A 19445-nucleotide genomic window follows, 5' to 3' on the forward strand; every position below is an offset into this window, starting at 1 on the left:
CAACTTCAACAAGCCCAGCATCTTCTGTAGTAATGACAAGTCAGAGCACATTATTTCATATGTGATGTTCACATTGTCATTCTCTCTGCCCCTGCTGCACATCACTTTATGCTTATCTACACTGAATTCCATTCATTGTTTTATTGGCCCGTCTCTGTCTAAGTTCCTTCCTCACTTCTTCATATTTGAGGAAACAATTGGCACTGGAGAAAGAAAGCAGCAGCCTTAGGGTTCAATACAAGAAAGTGCAAGACAGAGAGGGACTGACAAGCTATGCCACAGTGTTACCTGCCTGGTGGAGGGACTCAGCCTGCCATACTTGCTTGAATGTCAAGATCTATAAGGAGTGTCAGCCCCGAAACAGGAGGCAGGAGAGACGACAGTGGATAGACTCAGTAGGAAGGGGACAAGAGAGCCACTTTGAGCAGCATAAATCACAGTGGAATTATCTAAAGCTTCTTGTCAGGTATTGAAAAGTCTACTAGAGACAGAGGATAGGATAGCATAGAGCCTATGGATGCAAACTGGATTTGTGATCTGTTTGAAACCAGCAGTGCCCCAGTGTGCCATGGTCAATGTGCTAAATTTCTTAGCCCATACACAGCCAGAGCATTACTCCAATTTCCACTTACCACCCACACTTTAAGCAGCTGGACTTTGGGCTTTTCCTCCCTGCTGCACCATCTCAGTCATGTTTTCCAGAACACAGAGCTCTTTAAGCAGTGTCTCCCACCCTCCTCCTCGTCTTTTCCTGGCGCAGGACACCTTTTGCATCACCGCTGATGTGATGGGTCCCAAGTGCTATTCACGTGCATACCTGTGCTGCTCTGCCCCTCTGAACCACATTACATCATGTCCATGCTGTCACCTGCCTGCCAGCTCTGCCCAAAGAAACCACAAATGGAAACAAAATGGAAACCACAACCTGAGGAGGGGAAAAGGAAGTGGCTTACATGTGCTGCTGCATTCAGTCAAGAAGGCAAGAGGATGAACATCCTGTCTTTTGGAACAGGAACCCAGGGAGAGAACAGTCACAGGAAAATAAAGCAGCAAAGGAACAGAAACGTGAGTCCCCATTTATGGAAGTCAAATGACATCTTCTCAGTCAGCCTCTGACCCAGCTCCTGTGGCTGACAGTCTTCCTGGTGATGACAAATACATGTTAAAAAGGATGCTTTCCTTTGAAAAGGAAAATAAACCAAAATAGATTAATCCAACAGCCTCTCTTCTATATATACTTTTGATTCGGTATCTTCCAAAAGACTAACTTCTTCTGCATATATACAACTGAACAGCACTGACAATGTGTTTTTTATAACATCTGGCTTTTAATCAAAAGAACTTCTAATTAAAAGAAACCCACAACTAGTTGCCTTTTTAAAGTAGCAGGTCATCTGGTACTCAGTGAAGACCTGTGTCCTCTGAGATGCTGTACACTCCTGATTAATCAAGTAATGGAAAACCAGAAGGAGCTAAAAGGAAAATGCACAGAATTTCTATATTTTCCTATTGCTGAGAACAGCAATTTCACATTTTTTAAATTTGGGGGCAAGTTGTCAGTTGTTCTCTGGATCTCACTACCCTTTCTTTGTTGCTGCATCACAGGAAAGTCATCATTCATCTGCACTTGCTGCTAATTCCCTACCTGATGTCATCCTCTTTGGGTTATTAATATTAGTAATCATTTCCACAGCAACCCATTGTGATATCGTAAACAGAGGATTATGACTTCATGCGGGGAATAAGCAGAGGCACAAATGATGAATTTTTAAGGAAGAAGAGATAATGTTTTCATGTAAACTTATGCATTACTAGAAAAGACAGACACTACACAGAAAACAGGAAAAGCAGATTTAGCTGAGCCTTTCCATGCTGCCTGGAGGTACAGGCTGCTTTCTAAGAACACCAGATAGTTGAAGTTTTCCCTTTGGTGCCCTTTCTGGAGGTACTTCTGTGGCAGAGCTGGCAACTGCTCGACTTTATGCAGGCACTATAACCCTGCTCTCATGCAGGGGAACAGTACTCGACTTTTTAAAGCTGGCACACTGCAGACTTCAGTCATACAAAATGGAACAAGAACAAAAGGCATTTAATCACAGAAATGGGGGCAACTGCCAATGCTAGAACAACTCCTAGCACCCAAGTCTTTAAAAGCACTGCTCTGATTAGAGCTTTGGATACAGACCAAGGGTCTAGTTGTTCAAAAGAGACTCCTTTCTGTTCTATCCTTATGATGTGGTTTCGATAAACCTCCCCTGACCTCTGTCAGAACAGCTGCATTTGCAATAGCATCCTTAGGGAATAATTTAGGGGATGAATGAGCAGCTCCACTCCCAATAGAAGATATTGAATGGGAAAGTTAAGAACAAGGCAGTCCAACCTTTTATCAAAAGTGGATGGAGGGGGTGGGTGTATTCACTGAAGTCATGTTACTGCACTACTGCACATATTCTAATACACTCCACAATGAAATCCCATTGACTAATGAGGTTGGAGCCTGGGTTACCAAGGACAAACTCGGAAGTGCAGATGTCACCACTGCTCCAGAGGACACAAGGGGCTACAAGCTTAGCTGCATTACCTGCTCTGCCTTGAACTTGCATGGCAATGCAACTCAGCCCTGACATCTGCCACAGCCATGCTGCCTCTGCAATCAGCATCCATTCTTCTGAAACCCCAGACATTTCAAATGTGACTCCATTATCCCAGATCCCAGAGGGAATACCGCAGACAGTTGGCCACAGGGATTAAGGTCAGGCCATATGGTGGGATGAGTGCTCTCCTCATTGCAGCCCTCACTCCTAGGCACCATGCTGGATTTCCTACCTTCCTTCCAGGCCCTCTGCTCCTTTCTGAGATCCATCAGCAAACACCAAGCATCTGGCACTACTGCAGAGCAACGGGCTCACACCAAGGCTTCCTCTACCAGTCCCATGGGAAGATCCTGTTAGTGCTTTGGAAAGTGCCCAATATTACAGCCTATCCAAAGGACAACATAATTTCCCAATGGGTGAGAACACAACTTCATAAGCAGCCACTTGGTACAAATACAATATGTACTGCTTGCAATGGCATCCTACACAGGGGCTGACACTGTCCTAACCCAAATTCATCCTCACTCACGCTCATGGTAAAGGTCAGTGACTCCAACAGTGCAGGATCAGAGCCCAAATCTGACATGCTTGGAGGAAATCCTGGCCTCACTGAAGTAACAGAAAAATCCCAGGCTTTACTGGCTCAACAGCCATGGATAATGTTCAACTAAGGAATTGCACATATGGAATTATGAATAGGTTTAACTACAAAAAGGAATTAAATGCATGCCGAAAACAGCAGAGGGAAGTTAAAATTTCAGCTGTAATAGCCACTACAGACCTGGGTACTTTCTGGAGTTCATTTGTCTCTCTCTTTAACTCAGTTTCCTCAAGTGCCACTTTTCAGCTGCAGCCCATATAAATATTCTATACTTGCCAGAGCCTGAAGAGGATTTCGCAGTTAACATGTCACTTCTGATTTATTATCTGCTTCTAGCATGTGCTCTATAATCCCAAACTCTGTGCACTCATTTCCTAGCTCGCTTGCAGTGCTTTACATTACACACACTGCCCTAAACTCATGATCAATTGCACTCTGCCATATGTGAGCACCAGATGCAATTTCTTTTTCTATTTTTAAAGTATAGTGAGGACACATGAGTTGCACCAGTAAGAACAATGAAAGAAAATTTCTCTTTCAAACAAGACTGTTAGTAGGAAGATAAATCCTATTTAAAATAAGAAAGGTTAGCATAGTATCATGTAGCAGTTCACTTGCTGCCTAACAAGACATGCTACGGAATGAAAACAACTCAACCAGAGATAGTTAAAGACAGCTTAATCATCTTGCTTGTATGACTGCATTTCCAGACATGAAAAATGGCAACAACAAAGGAGAGGTTTAAAATAACAAGCTATCACAATAAAGGAGTGACATGCTGGGCTGTGCCAGACAAATGACCCAGTGGAAGGTCAGGGGACCGTACTGCCACACAGACTGCAATGGGTAACAAGAAGAACAGCTGACAGCACTGCTATAGCTCAGCTGCCCCACTAAAATGCAGGGAGCAGCTTTTAATTTCCAGTATCAGAGTCTCCCAGAGATCCTCTTGTAATTGCATTCCCACATGACTGTAAGAAGCTGATTACCAACTGACACTTTTTTTCTTCAGAGGCAGGTGAACAAATACAAAGAAATCACTGAGGTCATAAAGCAAGAATTCAGATGTTAGAGAATGTTCCTGATCAGAAGCACTGCCAACTCCATCATTTCCAAGATGGATGCTCTACCTATTTGTTTTCCAATAATTTCTCTGAAGAGATTTAGACTGGAGGAGGAGCTAGAGGCTCCACAGGATGAGAGCTGAGCTGGATCCAATACACTGAGCAAGGAAAACACACTCTGGGTAACTTCGTATGTGGCTCTGACTGGGACATGGTTGCCTGATGTAACCTTCTAGCTCATTAGGAGAAGGACATATGCTGTGGCACAACACTGCTGTTCCAGGCCAGAGTCCCTAACCTCAAATGGGGTGAGCAAACATGACCATCACTCACATGTAAACATGCTGCTGAATGTCTGATGCAGAGAAACACACTGAAACCTGACATAATCTTTTTTAAAGATACCCACCAGCAATCAAAGGCTGCTAGTTTATCTTGTTTATTACCATCTTCTTTTAAAAATGTATCTCCTTTTACTATACCTTGACTAATGCTGGTGTTTACTTGACACTTTGTTACCACCAACATTTAATCAGCTTATTCAAAATATATTTTTGGCTATGATAGCTGAATTGATGCACAGAGCTGTGCAAAAGGCTTTAATCAAACTGATGAGTTCGCAGATTAGTCCTGGCTCAAGTTCAAATTGCAGCTCTGAGCAACCAGTACTTGAATTTTGCTCATGTTTATAAACATTCTGTACAAGTGTAGGGCTGTCTGGATATCTGCAAAGTTCATCAGGCTGCTGCTCACAATGCGTTTAGACTTTGAGACTGAATATTTGGGATTGTGCATACCTCACAGGGAAAGATGCAGGGCACTTTCCATCCTAGAATAAATCAATCAAACAGTATCAGGAACATGACTTCTACAACCAAAACTATTAGTCATTTCTTAGGGAAGACAACATGGGTGATAAGCTGGGAATGTGCTGCCAGAGCTTCATGTACTGATTTCTAATAAGAGATTAACTTTGACAGCTTGTTCAAATGAATGAGCAAACTTAAAGCCACTCCAACCTGGGAAGTCAAAGGACCATCCTCTTGTTTAAGAGCTCAGGCAGAACAATCAGGCTGCTATCCCGATTTACCGTTAATTGCTGCCAGGCTGCACATCTAAGCCAGCCAGGAAGTATACTTTCCTGACCTCCATAATTCAACACATCTCCAGCAGGGGAGATGGAGGTTTGAAATGCTGGGTTTATCTTAGCTGGGGACTGATACATTTTAAACAATAAACTGTTATCAGATTTAAAAAAATAGATAAAAGAAATTAAAAAAAAAAACAACTTTGCTGCTGAGCTCTAATAGTAAAAATGATGCTGCTGGGAAATGAAAAGTACTAGGATTATACCCATGAGGAAAATGTGCAAGCTCTGAAAAGCAAATGTGCAATGAATTATCACAGCATGGCAGTAAGGACAAGAAGTCTCCTGGGCCTCCATCTTGCAAATATTTAAGGATGTTTCATAGTAATAAATATCACTAGCTTACTGAAGCCGAGGAGATCTACAAGAGATGCTGGATGGGCTCCTAAGCTCTTTGGGGGCCAGGGATATTTCTTTCAGAGTTACATATTATTTCTGCTGTAAATACTCTGCCTGGCACAGATTCAGTTCAGTAGCCCTGGGCACTGACAGCAGTGCTGCTCTAAATTCACATTTAGAATCAGGGCAAGAGATGCAAGTCGGGTTGCATAAGCTGCATTTAAACTGAGCGGATTTCAGAGGCTTTCTCACTAGTACAGCAGAGCTATCTCCACCACTCCTCATTTACTATAACGGATGCAAAGATGGCTTCCTTCATGAGTTAGCAATCATGCCGTGTCATGGAGGCTTCTGCACAGTCAAAGAGCAAAGCCTTCACTTAGGTTCTTTTTTGGCAAAAGAATCAGCATAATCATAAGCTGAAAATTTAGGACTTGCTGCCACCACCTTAAAGTAAATTTTGGTTTAACTTTTCAAGGCAAGTCCTGACAAAAATGCGTAAGGCAGCAGTAATGCTTTCAGACATGCTCTGGCTTACCTGCACCTCCAATCAAAGTGGGCAGAATGGTAGGTCCTAATTTACTAAGAGGGACAAACTCCCTCTAGCTTCACTTCAGGTAAACCTCAGTTGCACTTTGCTGGTTTGATGCCCCAGCTAAAGTTTCTGCTGCAAAGCATCAGTGACTGCGGCTGCACTACCATGCAGGAGCAGAGATGCTGATCTCTCAAGGTGAGCTGTCTCATTGCCTATATGCCTAACAAGATTCGCAGCTTCAGGTGTCTCTGCACCCAGATCTCTAAAAAAGATTAATTTGGTCAATTTGCTCAGAACACACCCAGCAGGCAGGAAAGCCACTGAGCCCAGTGCAAATCATAGCAGCAATAAACATTTCCCACTGGGGATGGTGGTGTTAGTATAGCGTTCACTTCCCGCACAGCGGATTACTGGTTTCCAAGTCTGCTAAGTAAAGAGAGACCCAGACTCATGAGACCTCTTAGAGTCATGGTTCAAATCCACACCTCCCACTCTAGAGGAAAACATTCAGAGACTCAAATTATTGGTCAGGCTGCGATAAGACTACCCTTTTTTCTGGTGAAGCCAAGCTGTTATGAGGCTCTCTTGGGATCAGAGAAGAAAACGCACAACTAGGAAGGAACTTAGCTTTGCATCCAGGTGATGGAAGGAAGGAGGGATGGAGAGTTTTGGATGCTGGTCCCTGTGGCTGGAGTTACTTCCAGATTTTTTTTCCAGGAAGTCTACACAGCAAAATGCATTCAGAGGTCATCTTCACGAAAGGGATCAGACCCTTCTCCCTCCTTCCTCATGCCAAAACTTTTACTTTCCCTCTGGCAATTTTAAAAGCCACATGCCAACATCTGAAGTAAATATCAACACCACTCTGATATTTCCTTCCTCCCTCCTATCACCAAATTATCACCTTTTTAGTCAATAAAGCTGTAAGTAATAACCTGTACAATCCATGTATTTCCTGATAACTTAGCTAAAGCTAAGTTATAAGTTATCACTGTTCTCTTGCCCTATATAAACATTCTTTATGGTTTGCACATGAGAGACCCTGGGATGTACTGATTTCCTCTTTCACTGATCTATTTTAAAATTCAGCATTCTTGAGCTGAGATTAAAAAGAAAAGAACCCAACAAGTTTGTTGTTCTGATATGCTGTACCTTAAGGGCTTTCTGTGCAGCTTCACTTGATCCAATAGCAATCAAGTTTGGTCCAGCCATGCTACAAAAGCTCTTCAGATGCAAAGAATCATGAACAGGGACTGTGGAGACAGCATAATCCTGTATGGAAGCAAAGAACAGTTGCTATACATGTTTTAAAATTGTCCTAGGCCAAGCATTATATTGAGACATTCCATGATTAATTTTACTCCCTGCAAATTAGCAATAGCCACATATCCTAGGGCAGTATCAACTGTTTAAATAAGAGATACCCCTCTGGACCAGCTTGCCTTGTCTGGTGCAATGGAGTAAAACCCAGAACATGTTTAAAAGATTACTGTTGTTGCAACTGTAAAGAAATACATTAAAAAGCATAGTTAAACAGTATGTATGCAAAACCTGTCCAGGGATCAGCAATAAGAACTTGTTGGCAATACATGAGAATGCTAAGAACATGAATGTTGATATCAGCCCCTGCTATGCAAGTTACTTTTATGCAGTAATCTCACTCTTCATACGCAACTTCAGCATCTCTCACTTTACGGGAGGCTCAGACCTTCTCAGTAACTTGTATTTTTCTTTCCTGTAGGTCCTAAATAAAGCACTTGAGTCTGACAAACATCTTGGCCAGTATAAATTCACATTTGTTCAGTGGATGATAGCTTTTATTTCCCGTGGCATGAATGAATCTACAAACCTTAAATGTGTCAGCCAGAATTTCTGCACCACGTTGATTTGTCCGCCTGGAAAGACCCACAAAAAACTCTCTGCCTGGAATGAAAAAATGCAGGGTAAAACAACTGCAGCATTTTTTTAAAGCCACCCCCCTCCCCCACCCAAAAAAAAAAATCACATCAGCCCCTGCATCAGAGCACACATGCTTTAGAAGCAGTCAGCTTTAGAGACATTCTGAAGCAATCTTTCATGGGTTGTTATTTCCCATCTTTCTCTTCTCAAGTTGAGTAGCAAAACTGAGAATTCAGCGTAGAAGAATGCAACCTGCAATTCCGAGCTGATAAATTAAAGCAATTATCTTTTTCCAGAAGACACATTTCACCAGAAGCATAAAGAGCTTCCTCTTCTAAAGCTCTGCAACAGTCATTGAGTCAGGAAAGAGAACAGCTGGGTTGGATTAGTACAGCACTGATTGACCATTTCTCTCTCCCTCTGAGATTTCCTCTGGTCTCAAAGGCAGCTCTGCAGCCACCAGCATCCTCTAGCTCCAAAGAAAATCAGTGCTGGATCTGCACTGTTTTAGAAAGGCCTCCCTTCCTGGTCTGCCTCTTTTGAGACCCTTCTTTCCCCGTGGTTAACTAAGACAAGCAGCTAGTCTACTGTGACACTGATCAAAATGAACAGACTCATTCAGCACAGGTGGGGAGCAAGCATGTGTGCAGCCAATGTGAGAAAATGCCTAATGGGTTTAATGACACAAAAAACACAGGCAGTATCTTCATCCTTGAAGGCAACCATGCATATAAGTTGTCTAGCAAATCACATCTGGCAGGCAACTCCACCACTTTCTCCAGAAACTGAAAATGCATTTTTCACATTTGATTCATTTACCTAGTGACAATTGTCTGCACCAAGCTTCTGCAAGCCCTGAAAATGAGCCTGGTAAACTTGGCTGCTTGTAATAAGGGATATGAAACAACTGCAGCCAGTTGACTACAGAAAGCATTTTTCTTATAGGTACTTTACAAGCTAAAGTAAAATTTGTATGCACAGTGCTGCTCTTTGTACTGTGTGTACTGCTACTTCATTTATTCAGGCATTAGGTAGGACATTGAAGGTTGCATTGAAAATTCATCTCTGCTGCCTTCATGACATGTAGTAAACAACTGATTTAGCAAACCACACAAATAATGTTTTATGATGCAGAGAACATATCATCTTCAAGGCAGTTGGAACAGGTAAGCAGCAAAGTCACTACCACTATACCTGTAAATAAGACATCTCCACCATCCAAGGTAGCATTTTCATCCACCATCTCTACTATATTGAGGTTGAGACTTTCTAGTGCCCTCTTCATGGATTCAACCTGTTTAAAAGAAAGTTTAGATATATTGTATCACTGAAAAATTTAAAAACAATACCAGAAATACATATCATTAATAAGAATTAAAGTCCTTTAAGTTAGCAAGATGGATGGCAGGGTCCTTTGTGTCCCTGCCCATTGCAGTTTCCCATCTTTCTCCAGAGGCCTTCGTGGTCTGGATGGGATGGGGTATCAGGTAGCTTCTCTGATCTGCTCTCTGGAGGTTCCTCTTTCTCTCTATCACATCCTTGTTCTACAGCTACTTTACAGAAAAAGCCTTGGACACACTGTTAAAGTAGGTGCCTCAGTTTAAAGTTGAATGGGATAAAGGCAGGTCTTTGTGCAACCTGGAAAATGCTGATGGGTTAATGCTGCAATGCAGAACTGTATCCAGGAGCTTCCCGAGATCAAGGGACTCATCCTCCCCATGCAAAATCCCATCTAATGCTTTTGGCACACAGATGCCTGCAGCATCTTCTTTTGCTCCCCTTTCACTTGATGCTAAAATTATTTCAGGCTGAAACCTGGCACTCAGCAGTCTCCAGGCTCAATAGTAACGCTTCATTTTTCTTAATCGTTTTGCTCCTTCTCCAGTGTTCTTTAAAATTAGGCTTATAGGGAAGATTAGAGCCATATAGAATTTTAAAAATAGGTAGGAAACAGCTGAATTAATATTGGAGAACTGACCGTTGTACAAATACAGAAGCGTTTTATAACATCCATGTACTGATAGCACAAAGCTTTCTTCTGCCTGTGAAGCCCAGTGGTTTTCACTGTCCAGGTGCTACATGCTTAAGAGCCATAACACCCCAAAGAAAACAATTGCTTAATATTGAGAAATAGCATTGAGGCTTTATATAAGGTTCCCAGTCCAAGAACACACAGATGCGCTGTTTTGTGCTGACACGAAGCAGGCAAGTAAACTCTTGACTGGGACACCCCGATACAGAAGTACACCAGCCACAAACAGTTGGAATAAATAAATAACTCATCTGATGAGTACATTTAAGGCAGAAGGCCAAACCACAGGAGAAAACAGTAACACCCAGCCTCTTGTGTGGTCACCTATCTCCAGTTAATTCACCCTCCTCCAGCAGGTTCCAAAACCAAAACACCAAGAAGAGAAAGCCCTTTCAGAAGACATGCTGCTGATCAGATGCTGCCAGCAGAATTGGTTTGGGCTTGAAGAGGAAGCCAAGCCAGTGGCTGCTCTTGCTGAGCACCCACTCCCCATGCTGCTTGTCTTCCTCCCCAGTATCATGTTCACACCAGCCAGGAGCAACAACACTGCTGTGGATGCTACAGAGGAATACTCCTCTACTTTCTGTGGGGAGAGCCAAAGGCAAAAGCTTCTCTGGACCACAGAAGAACATCTGAGACAGTAAAGAGGTGTAAAACCCAGGAAGCCTGCAGGAAAGACAAGGAAGTGCCTTGTGTCGCAGGGCTGTTTACAGACCTAATGGGCCCAGGAGCTGTGCAACAAGCACTGCAAGCAAGATAGACACTCTGGCTGGAAAATCTGTCTGTTAATGGGCTAATAAACTTAATGGTCAGAAGGCAGCAAATTACTGTGAGGTGAAAAGCAGCATCTTGGCTACAGGTGAGAGGTTGGGGGTACAAAAACCCAAAGGTAGATCTGCCCATGACCAGAGCAGACAAGCACTAGTCACCAAGGTGGGTGTAGGGTCCCTCTAGCAGATGGAAAGCCAACTTTTTACCTGAGCATTGCAACCATGCAAAATGCTTGCACTGTTGGAGAAGCAACTCCGACACAGCCAGGAAAGGCGCCGCAGAGCTTCCCAGGAGACACAGGCAGGGAAGCAGCAGCACTTCACATCCCCAGGCCAGAATGGCCAATTAATAACACTTGCACTAGAGTACCAATTAAGAAAAGTGCCTAACTAATGAGAATAGTGGAAGGTAAATGCTGACTTTGGATTTGTGATTCGAGTCATATGGATGTTTTAATCACCAGCTGCTGAGTACCATTTAACCACCATGCTATGGCAGAGATGCCTCAAACTGTGTCTTTATTTAATTTACAGGGCTTGATGCAGCTGTAGCACAGACATTAAGGAAAGTTATCAGAACTAAAAGTTGTCCACAGAAAACTAGTTTAATTTGCTTTGTGATTGTTCCAGGCTTTGAAGATATTTATAAGATTCTCAAGATGTTTTTCCCCCAACAGTTGAGCTCATTTTAGCTTATGAAACCAAATTTAAGTAAATAAAACGACTGCCATATAAATAGCCGCATCTTTTTTCCATGATGGGTGTTAACAGATTCAAGTCTACAGTTCAACATTTCACAGGGTTTTTAAGCAGCCAGTAGAAATTCCTTGAGTTTTAATTGGAAAGTGCTGTTCACACATCTAGTGACATATGCTAGGAATATCTTTCAATATCCTCTACTTGTGTAAAATAGAAGTCCCAAGTTATTGTTTGGTTTCTGTAGGCAACATCAGGAACTTTATTCAGGAGAAGCAGAAATGAAAAATGGACCACAAATTGAAATGGAGATGAGCAGAGGGAAGACTTGATGCTATTAAAAAGCAACTAGAAAAAGAAAACCAACCAACTTGTAAATTCATGATTCAACAAAATCAGAAACGAGCAGTCCATTTGCTTTTGCATATAGCTGAGTTTCCTGCACAGGGATAGCAGTCTTGCACTGCCTCTACCACATCTTTAAAGCCATCCTGCAGCAGTCCTGGGTAGGGTCTCCAACATAGCACATCCACAGTACATGTCTAACAGATGATCACCTTGGAAACAGTGTACTGTGTCAGAGTTTGGGTTAGTATATTGTAAAGTCCACACAAATAGCTTGAGTCTATATCTTATCATTGCAAAAGGAAATAGCTTGGCTCTCTCCTTAAGCCTTCTCACATCAGGATTGTGCCACTTTCCAACAGAGCTCCTATCCCAGAGGGAAAACAAAATAGACTCTCTATCCAAGGAGGGAGAAGTGATTGTTATCCTCAAACAAGAAGTCAAAAATAGAAATGCAGCAACAGCATTTGACTTATAAAGCCCTTTCCCCTCCTCACATTATCCTCCCCAAACAATCTCTTTTTCTAAAGGATAGTCTGATGAAATTCTATAATGAAAGAAAGACTAATTCACAGTGCAAGCTTTGATGTATGAACAAATAACCACCTCTTCCCTCTTTTTTAATTCCTCAGGACAGAAACGAAAGAAGGTGGATGGAGAAAAATCCTATATGAAGCCACAGTTACCCAGGAGACACCGATAAAACAGACAAAGCATTTGGACATGACCTGATCACAAGGCATATTCACTACGAAGAAGACTTACTGCTTGCTTTTTCTCATAAGCAGCCAAGAGGAAAAGTCACCTTCACTTGCTTTATCTCCCTTATTTGAAAACTAAAATCCCAGGTAGTCACCATTGTAGCACACAAAGAAAACACTCATCAGTATCCTTTTAAGATTTCTGTATCGTATTATCTCAGGTCAGCTTAAGGTTTGTAACACGATATTGGGTTTTATTGTACATGTACCCATTAGTACAGCAGTTGAGTGTTAAAGCTTGTATGCTTTGTGTACTGATATTTTTTCTAATAAGCACATTCCTGGTGTGAGACGGGATGTGTCTAATCCATAGCAAAGCTGATTGAGAGACAATGGGCTCCAGCCAGCTCAGCTCTGTTTCAAGGAAAGAGGACAATAACTACATTTGACATTTATAAGAATCTAATTTCCTCATGCTTTAAAAATGGAGCTCATTACCCTCCGGACTGGTGCCTTCCACCAATTACTGTAACTGATGTGCGGGAGATTTTCCTTCTCCATATTAGTATTTGATGCACTGTAAATGGAGATTGCTTCCTAAATTATTTACTGGACTTCTGTGTACTAACCGTGTTATGGGATTTCTGTTATTGACAGTAAGAATGAAATTATCTTTTTGAAAGACAGTGGAAACAAGGAAACAAGAAAATGATTTTTATGAACCACAGGCTCACCCGTGCCAAAAGCAGGGCAGCTTTTCCCTGAGGTGCCAGGAGTGGGCAGACTTAATAAATGCAGAAGTTAAGACTATGATATCTCTGAGGTGACTATTTCTGGAGCCCTTAGCTCCGAGTTCACAAAGTGCCACTGTCAATATATAATGCATTTTTCAGCAAGGCTCTGAGTGAAGGCTATAAATAGAGATGGACAAATCTGGAGCCAGGAAACGGTAGACTTCAGTTTTGCAAAACCAGATACCAGGGTTGGTCATGATCCAGGTTCCTGTCTGAATGTGCTCCATTTGGGGATGGGAAAAAACTGTCTCCTCTTGATGATATGCATTGCCCTTCTGGGCTTGCAGAGACTTCAATGAAAATAAAGCAGCACTGTAACAGTTTTGAGAAGAAAAACCCACTACTAGTTATTTTCTTGCTTTAGGTAGGTCAGATACACACCCTAGTGTATACTGATCTCAGAATCTTGTGGGATGTGGGTTATGCCAGAGTTTTCAACTCTGGCTCCCAGTGTTGATACCAGAAAGGGCCCTGGTTTTAAAGAGGTCAGCAGGAAAACTGTGGAAGAACAAGATGCTCCAGCACTGCTGTTCAAAGCAGATCACACTGTAGGAGTGTGTTAAGTGCAAGACAAGTGAGGTCAGCTCTGACCCACAAACAGCCACTAGCACAGCCTGGTAAGGAAGCCCTGTTCCTGCATTCCCACCCCCGCAGCTGACAGGCCATGGTTTGCTTTGGCAATAGATTTGCCTTTCCAGCCACACAGGGCCTTTGTGTTCATCCCACCACCTCTTCCAGGAAGGAGAGAGAAGGTGAAGAGTGGTAGCACCCTGGACCTGAAGAGAATGGCCAACTGCTCAGTTTTGTGCTCCTCAATATGGGTGGATATGCTGCTCCCAAGGCATCCAGATTTCATCCATACTGCTAAGTTCAGAGTGATCTGATGACTTCAAACTAAGCTGTGCAACACAACATGTGGAAAATTCACATCAGAACATACAGAGAACCCTTTCTGGGACTTTAGTTGATCCTACCTTGCCACTCTCTGCCAATACAAAGCTTCAAGGTCAGGTCCTCAGTCAACTGGTGGGGCAGTTGCTCCATAGCATCAATCAGACCTGTAGTACCTCAGTGGCTGTGTCAGAGTACCAGCAAACCGCCAGCACCACACTCTGCTGGCAGATGTGGTGCTCCTTCCAATCTGCTCAGACAGATGTGCCATCCAGTGTGCATGCAGCATGGCTCATCCTCAACCATTTTTCATCACAGGAGGCCACAGGAGGCCTGGGAAGCAGCACTGAGATACTCCCGAGCCATATTTTCAAGTTGAAGGTAACTTGTTAATTGCTCCTGATACACAGATCCCATTCCTACACTATCAAGTTGCAGCTATGAGACAATTTCAACCTTACACAAAGCTTGCACCAAGCAGGCACCACTTTAGGCAAAGTTTGGGTAGTTTACGAACTGTGGTGTTCAGAAAGGGACATATGGATAATTACCCCACACACTGTGATTGCCCACACACTGCTAGTTATGGATCCAAATCCACTTACTGCCCTACTATTGAAACAGTTGCAATGTGTGCGCCTACAGCTGATGTACTTAATGCTAGATGTCCACTGCCCCGAGAGTGATCCAAGACTGTGGCATGGACAGGAACACTAGGGATTAATGGGGAAGGAGAAGCATGGGAAGATCTGACCAGATGCAGCACAGAGAGAGACTGGCACACAGAGGAGGCGCAGAAAATGGCATGTGATGTCCAGAGCTTGTCCCAGAAAAGCTTTTCTGCCATGCAGGAGCCTGGCAGGTCTCAGGAGGTCATCTCCTCTTCCAGGTCCATGCAGTTAAAAAAAAAAAAAATCACAATTAATCTGGATGTCCTTGGAGCATATTGCATTCTAACAGCTAAACAGAACCAAAGCACGTGAGAACAACTTTACATGGCTCACCAGCAGTAAACCATGCCTGTGTTTCCCCTTCTTCTCTTCTACCACTTAGCCTTTAAAATATAGGGATGCTGTTTCCCACAAAACAGGAGCCAGCAACCTGCTCACTTGCTGCAAAAAGTTGGGCTGAAATTTCAACCCACAGCAAGTGGAAATCATTTCAATTTGGTATAAAAAACATCACAGAAGAAAAAAGGATGCTTAAAAAGATGGAGATTGAAAGTAGAAAAGAAGGTTCACTCAGATCCACTAAGCATAAAATCAGGTTAGTGGAAAAGTTTAAACAGCATGAATGCATCATTACAGAAGAACAGTGGAGATTTTGCTGGATAAAGACGATGACATGAAATTCAAGTCGTACGCAGGCATGCTGAGAAAGTAATGTTCTAAATACTTTCTGCTTACAATTACAAAATGATCAATTGTTAAGTGTTGGACAGAGAAATATATTCCATTCTGCCTGGACATGCACAGCAGGCCAAGAATGCACCTGGATAAGCCAAGCATTCATTATCTCCCAGACACTCCATATCCCATAATACCCCCAGTGGCTGCCAGCTCCTTGTCCACCCTTGACCACACGCCATGTGCCCCATTTCACAGCTGAAAAGTATTTAAAATTCATGAAGCCTGCTGAAAGCTCAACTGTCACATTCTGCTCATTCCACAGGGTATGGGAAAACTGCACAGAAGGGACATTTCAACCAGGGCTATTATGGCTCTTGAATAACCAATATTCCATTAAATTGCTAATAAACCCACTTGAAGATAAGTTGATCACAATCAAACCATACAGTAGCATTCCTTTCCTTTAACACCAAGTTGTCAGGTTTCACTCTGTACTGTACTACTGTTTCTGTGCCATTTGTTTGTGCCTTGACACAGAGCATTCAAGATACTCACTTTGTCCCCAGTAATCTAAATGCCCTATTCTAAAGAGGCTGAAAGATCTTTGGCAAGGGTAATACTCTGCTTATTTTAAGGTAGGGGACTCTTTTCAAAGGGAAATCTATGCTAAAGAAGTGAAAAATAATTATACCTCAACCAGGATATTTGGGTTTTTTTGGACTTCTTGAACAAAATGCTTAGAATTTGAACATGGTAGTAAATCACATGAGCACTCTCTGCTTCCCTAGCACCCAGTCAAACTTGATCTGGTCTGAATTTTCACTTGAGTTTGCAGTTCAGCAACTTGTTTTCTTCTCCCTCCACCAAATCTTAGTTTTATCAACCAAAATATATATATATATACATAAAAAAAAGCTTCCAGAAAAAACCTTCAAGAGTGTTTGTTTTGTATTAAAATGGATTTTGTTCAGTTCCTCGCAGTTAATTGTCAAGCTGCTGGTATGCCTGCTGCTGCCTTCTGATCTTGCTGTGTGCACATGTCATTGTGCCAAGAGGACTCCACATTTTATAATTTCTGATACTGAAAAACATGCCAGTCTCCTTTTTGAAAGGGGATTTGAAAGCTTTAATCTTATATTAAATTAACCCAATACTGCTGAAAACCACCTCCCACCCAGCTCCATCATCATCATCCAGCTCTGAACTCTTCCCATCACCTCTCGAAGGTATGTGGGAGCCAACCTGCACAAAAGGCCAAGAACCATCATCAGAAAGATTTGGTCCATCTAAATCTGGTGAGGAGCTACAGGCAAGATCCAGAGGTCATCGCGAGGCCCACACTGCCACATACTAAGGATGAAGGAGAAGCAATTGCTCCAGTGGGCACCTGCCCAGAGCTGCCTGGATCCAACCTGGTTCAAGGAGCAATGACCATCATCACATGCAGCAAAGAATATTTTCCTTCACATTGAATTCACTCAATAACTGGCCTTTTACTGATGAACATCCGATTGCTCCTGTGTTATTTTATAATAAGCCCCCCTGGGCAGAGGTTATACAAGCCCAGCATTTTTTCCCCTCTAATAATAGGTTTCATTCATGCTCTCAGAGAAGTTGACCTGTCTTATTCTAGCTATGTTAACACATCCTGCGAGAGTGCCCTGGAGCATCCAGACATATACAACTATACTGATGGCAGAAAATGCAAATTCTGACCATTTTCAATCTCCCAACTAGTTCCAGTAAGCTTCCCACTGCCAGGTAAGAAATCCCAGTAGGATTACAGAAGTTTGCTGATATGCACAACATGGGATTAAATCCTTGAAGACATACCAACAGTTTTAAGTAGTTAAAAAATACATTTAGATACAAATAAGCAAACTGGGAGTCATCTATATGATTAAATTTGCCATCACACTGCTAGGTGGAGCATTTGAACCTGAAAATAACCTTTAGCCATCTAATACTATACTGACAAGTTCTAATAAATTCTTCAGTTTTAAAGAAAATAAAGCAATAAGCATAAGCCATTATCCATCTCTTGCTACTGTTCCATGAATTCCAGCTGACAAAAGCCTCCCAGGTGACAACAATGAATACCACTGACCAAAAGGGGACAATGACCCAGCAGATGCAGAACCATGCCCTCAGCCCTGATGTGGGAACACAAATGCCTCCCCCCAAAGCCACTCCAAAACCCTGTCACCAGAAGTGCTGCAAGAGGCACCCATCCACCATGTGACCAAGCACCAACTTGGAATGCACCACCGAAGTCCTGAAAAATTGTGAATTTCTTGTTTGTGACAGACATCTAAATGCCTGGAGAAAAACAACAGCCACCTGCCCTTCACAGGGTGATGTTTCACCCAGACAAAACCAACACACATCCAAACTCTTACATACAAACAAATCTGTGCAACAAATCTTAATGAAGTAAGGAACTCCTTTAGGGCCTCCCTCAATGCTTCAAGGCATTTAATTACCTTGAAGACTACACAGGTTTCAGTGCATTGACATTTACACAATTCCCCCAGACTGTTTCTGCAACATAGGTGCAAGGATATAGAATTTAAAATCTTTTACAAAGATGCAGCACAGCAACACACACCCGTTTAATACTCAATGGATGAGAACTCATCTACTTTTAAACCAAAGCCTATATTAAAATACCTTTTTATTTTTTTTTTAAACCAGGAATTGCTTAGGTGCTTATTCTAAGTTCAAGTCATGGTGGTTTCATATCTCAGAGGATGCTGTTGCTTTGGTCACCCACAAGCATCAACACAGCTTCACACATATTTGCCAGGAGAACATTTAGTTGCAGGTTGAAATTAGGAGGGCCAAACCTGAACACAGGACCTAAGCCTGTTCTAGACAGGTGACAGAGGACAAAATCCTGACCCAACCAAAACGAGAATCCCCTTCATCCAAATGTCCTTTTATATTTTACACAACAAATGCAGAAATGCAAATGTCAGTGTGCCTGGAAGAAAAGCATTTTAAGAGCACTAAGAGAAGTAAGGTGGTTGCTTGGTTTGCTCTTTTCCCTGCCTAACAAGCTGCTACACACATTTACATATCCTGAGACCATATTTTTTCAGTAGAGCTACATACTGTGCTCAGCTAGAAATTGAGTCAAATGGGGAGTGTGCTGTTACGTTTTCAAAAGAAATCCATTTCTTTGACATGCTTGCAACTCAGTTTCTCTGCACTTTGCTATCGTATAAATATCTTTCACTTGTACATGCTTAAGATACCAGTGGATTTACACAAAGGAAACTTGTAACACACAGGGACAGGGGGGAAATGAAGAAAAGCAAAGTAACAGCTAAGCAAAGAGTAACTGTCTGAAGATTCTATTTAACTAAAGCTCAGGCTCCTGACCCAACAGAGCACCTTTAGCAAGGTGTGCTGCTTCAGTATCTTCCTGCTTTGCTGTTACCTTGGGAAGGAAATATCTCTGCAAGCTTTTAAATATACCTTCGAAATTAGGGTTTCAGTTCCGGTATTATATAATAAGAGCTACCCTGAAGGGGCAGTGAATCCAGTAAGAACTCTTCCCAGCTACACTGCGCTGGGCTAATTTAATTTGATGTCCTACATTTCTTAATTCCAATTAGGCCTTCTGAACCTGAGGCAGCAAGCACATGCCTATGTTTCACTGCATCCAAGCCAGTGCTCTTTGCAG

The 19445-nt window shown here is 42.4% G+C and overlaps 1 protein-coding gene across 2 annotated transcripts in view; it reads right to left on the reverse strand.

Annotated features, from left to right (window-relative positions):
- DDAH1 (dimethylarginine dimethylaminohydrolase 1) overlaps positions 1–19445 on the reverse strand; it is a 55772-nt gene that overhangs the window by 10039 nt on the left and 26288 nt on the right. For both annotated transcript variants that reach the window (XM_031043707.2, XM_005143088.3), the window contains exons 2-4: positions 9374–9473; positions 8130–8203; positions 7433–7552 (exon numbers count right to left, since the gene is read on the reverse strand). In XM_031043707.2, coding sequence (XP_030899567.1) covers positions 7433–7552; positions 8130–8203; positions 9374–9473 — 294 coding nt within the window. The remainder of the gene's footprint in view (positions 1–7432; positions 7553–8129; positions 8204–9373; positions 9474–19445) is intronic.

This window comes from Melopsittacus undulatus, chromosome 6 (assembly GCF_012275295.1).
Source record: "Melopsittacus undulatus isolate bMelUnd1 chromosome 6, bMelUnd1.mat.Z, whole genome shotgun sequence".
Lineage (NCBI taxonomy): Eukaryota > Metazoa > Chordata > Aves > Psittaciformes > Psittaculidae > Melopsittacus > Melopsittacus undulatus.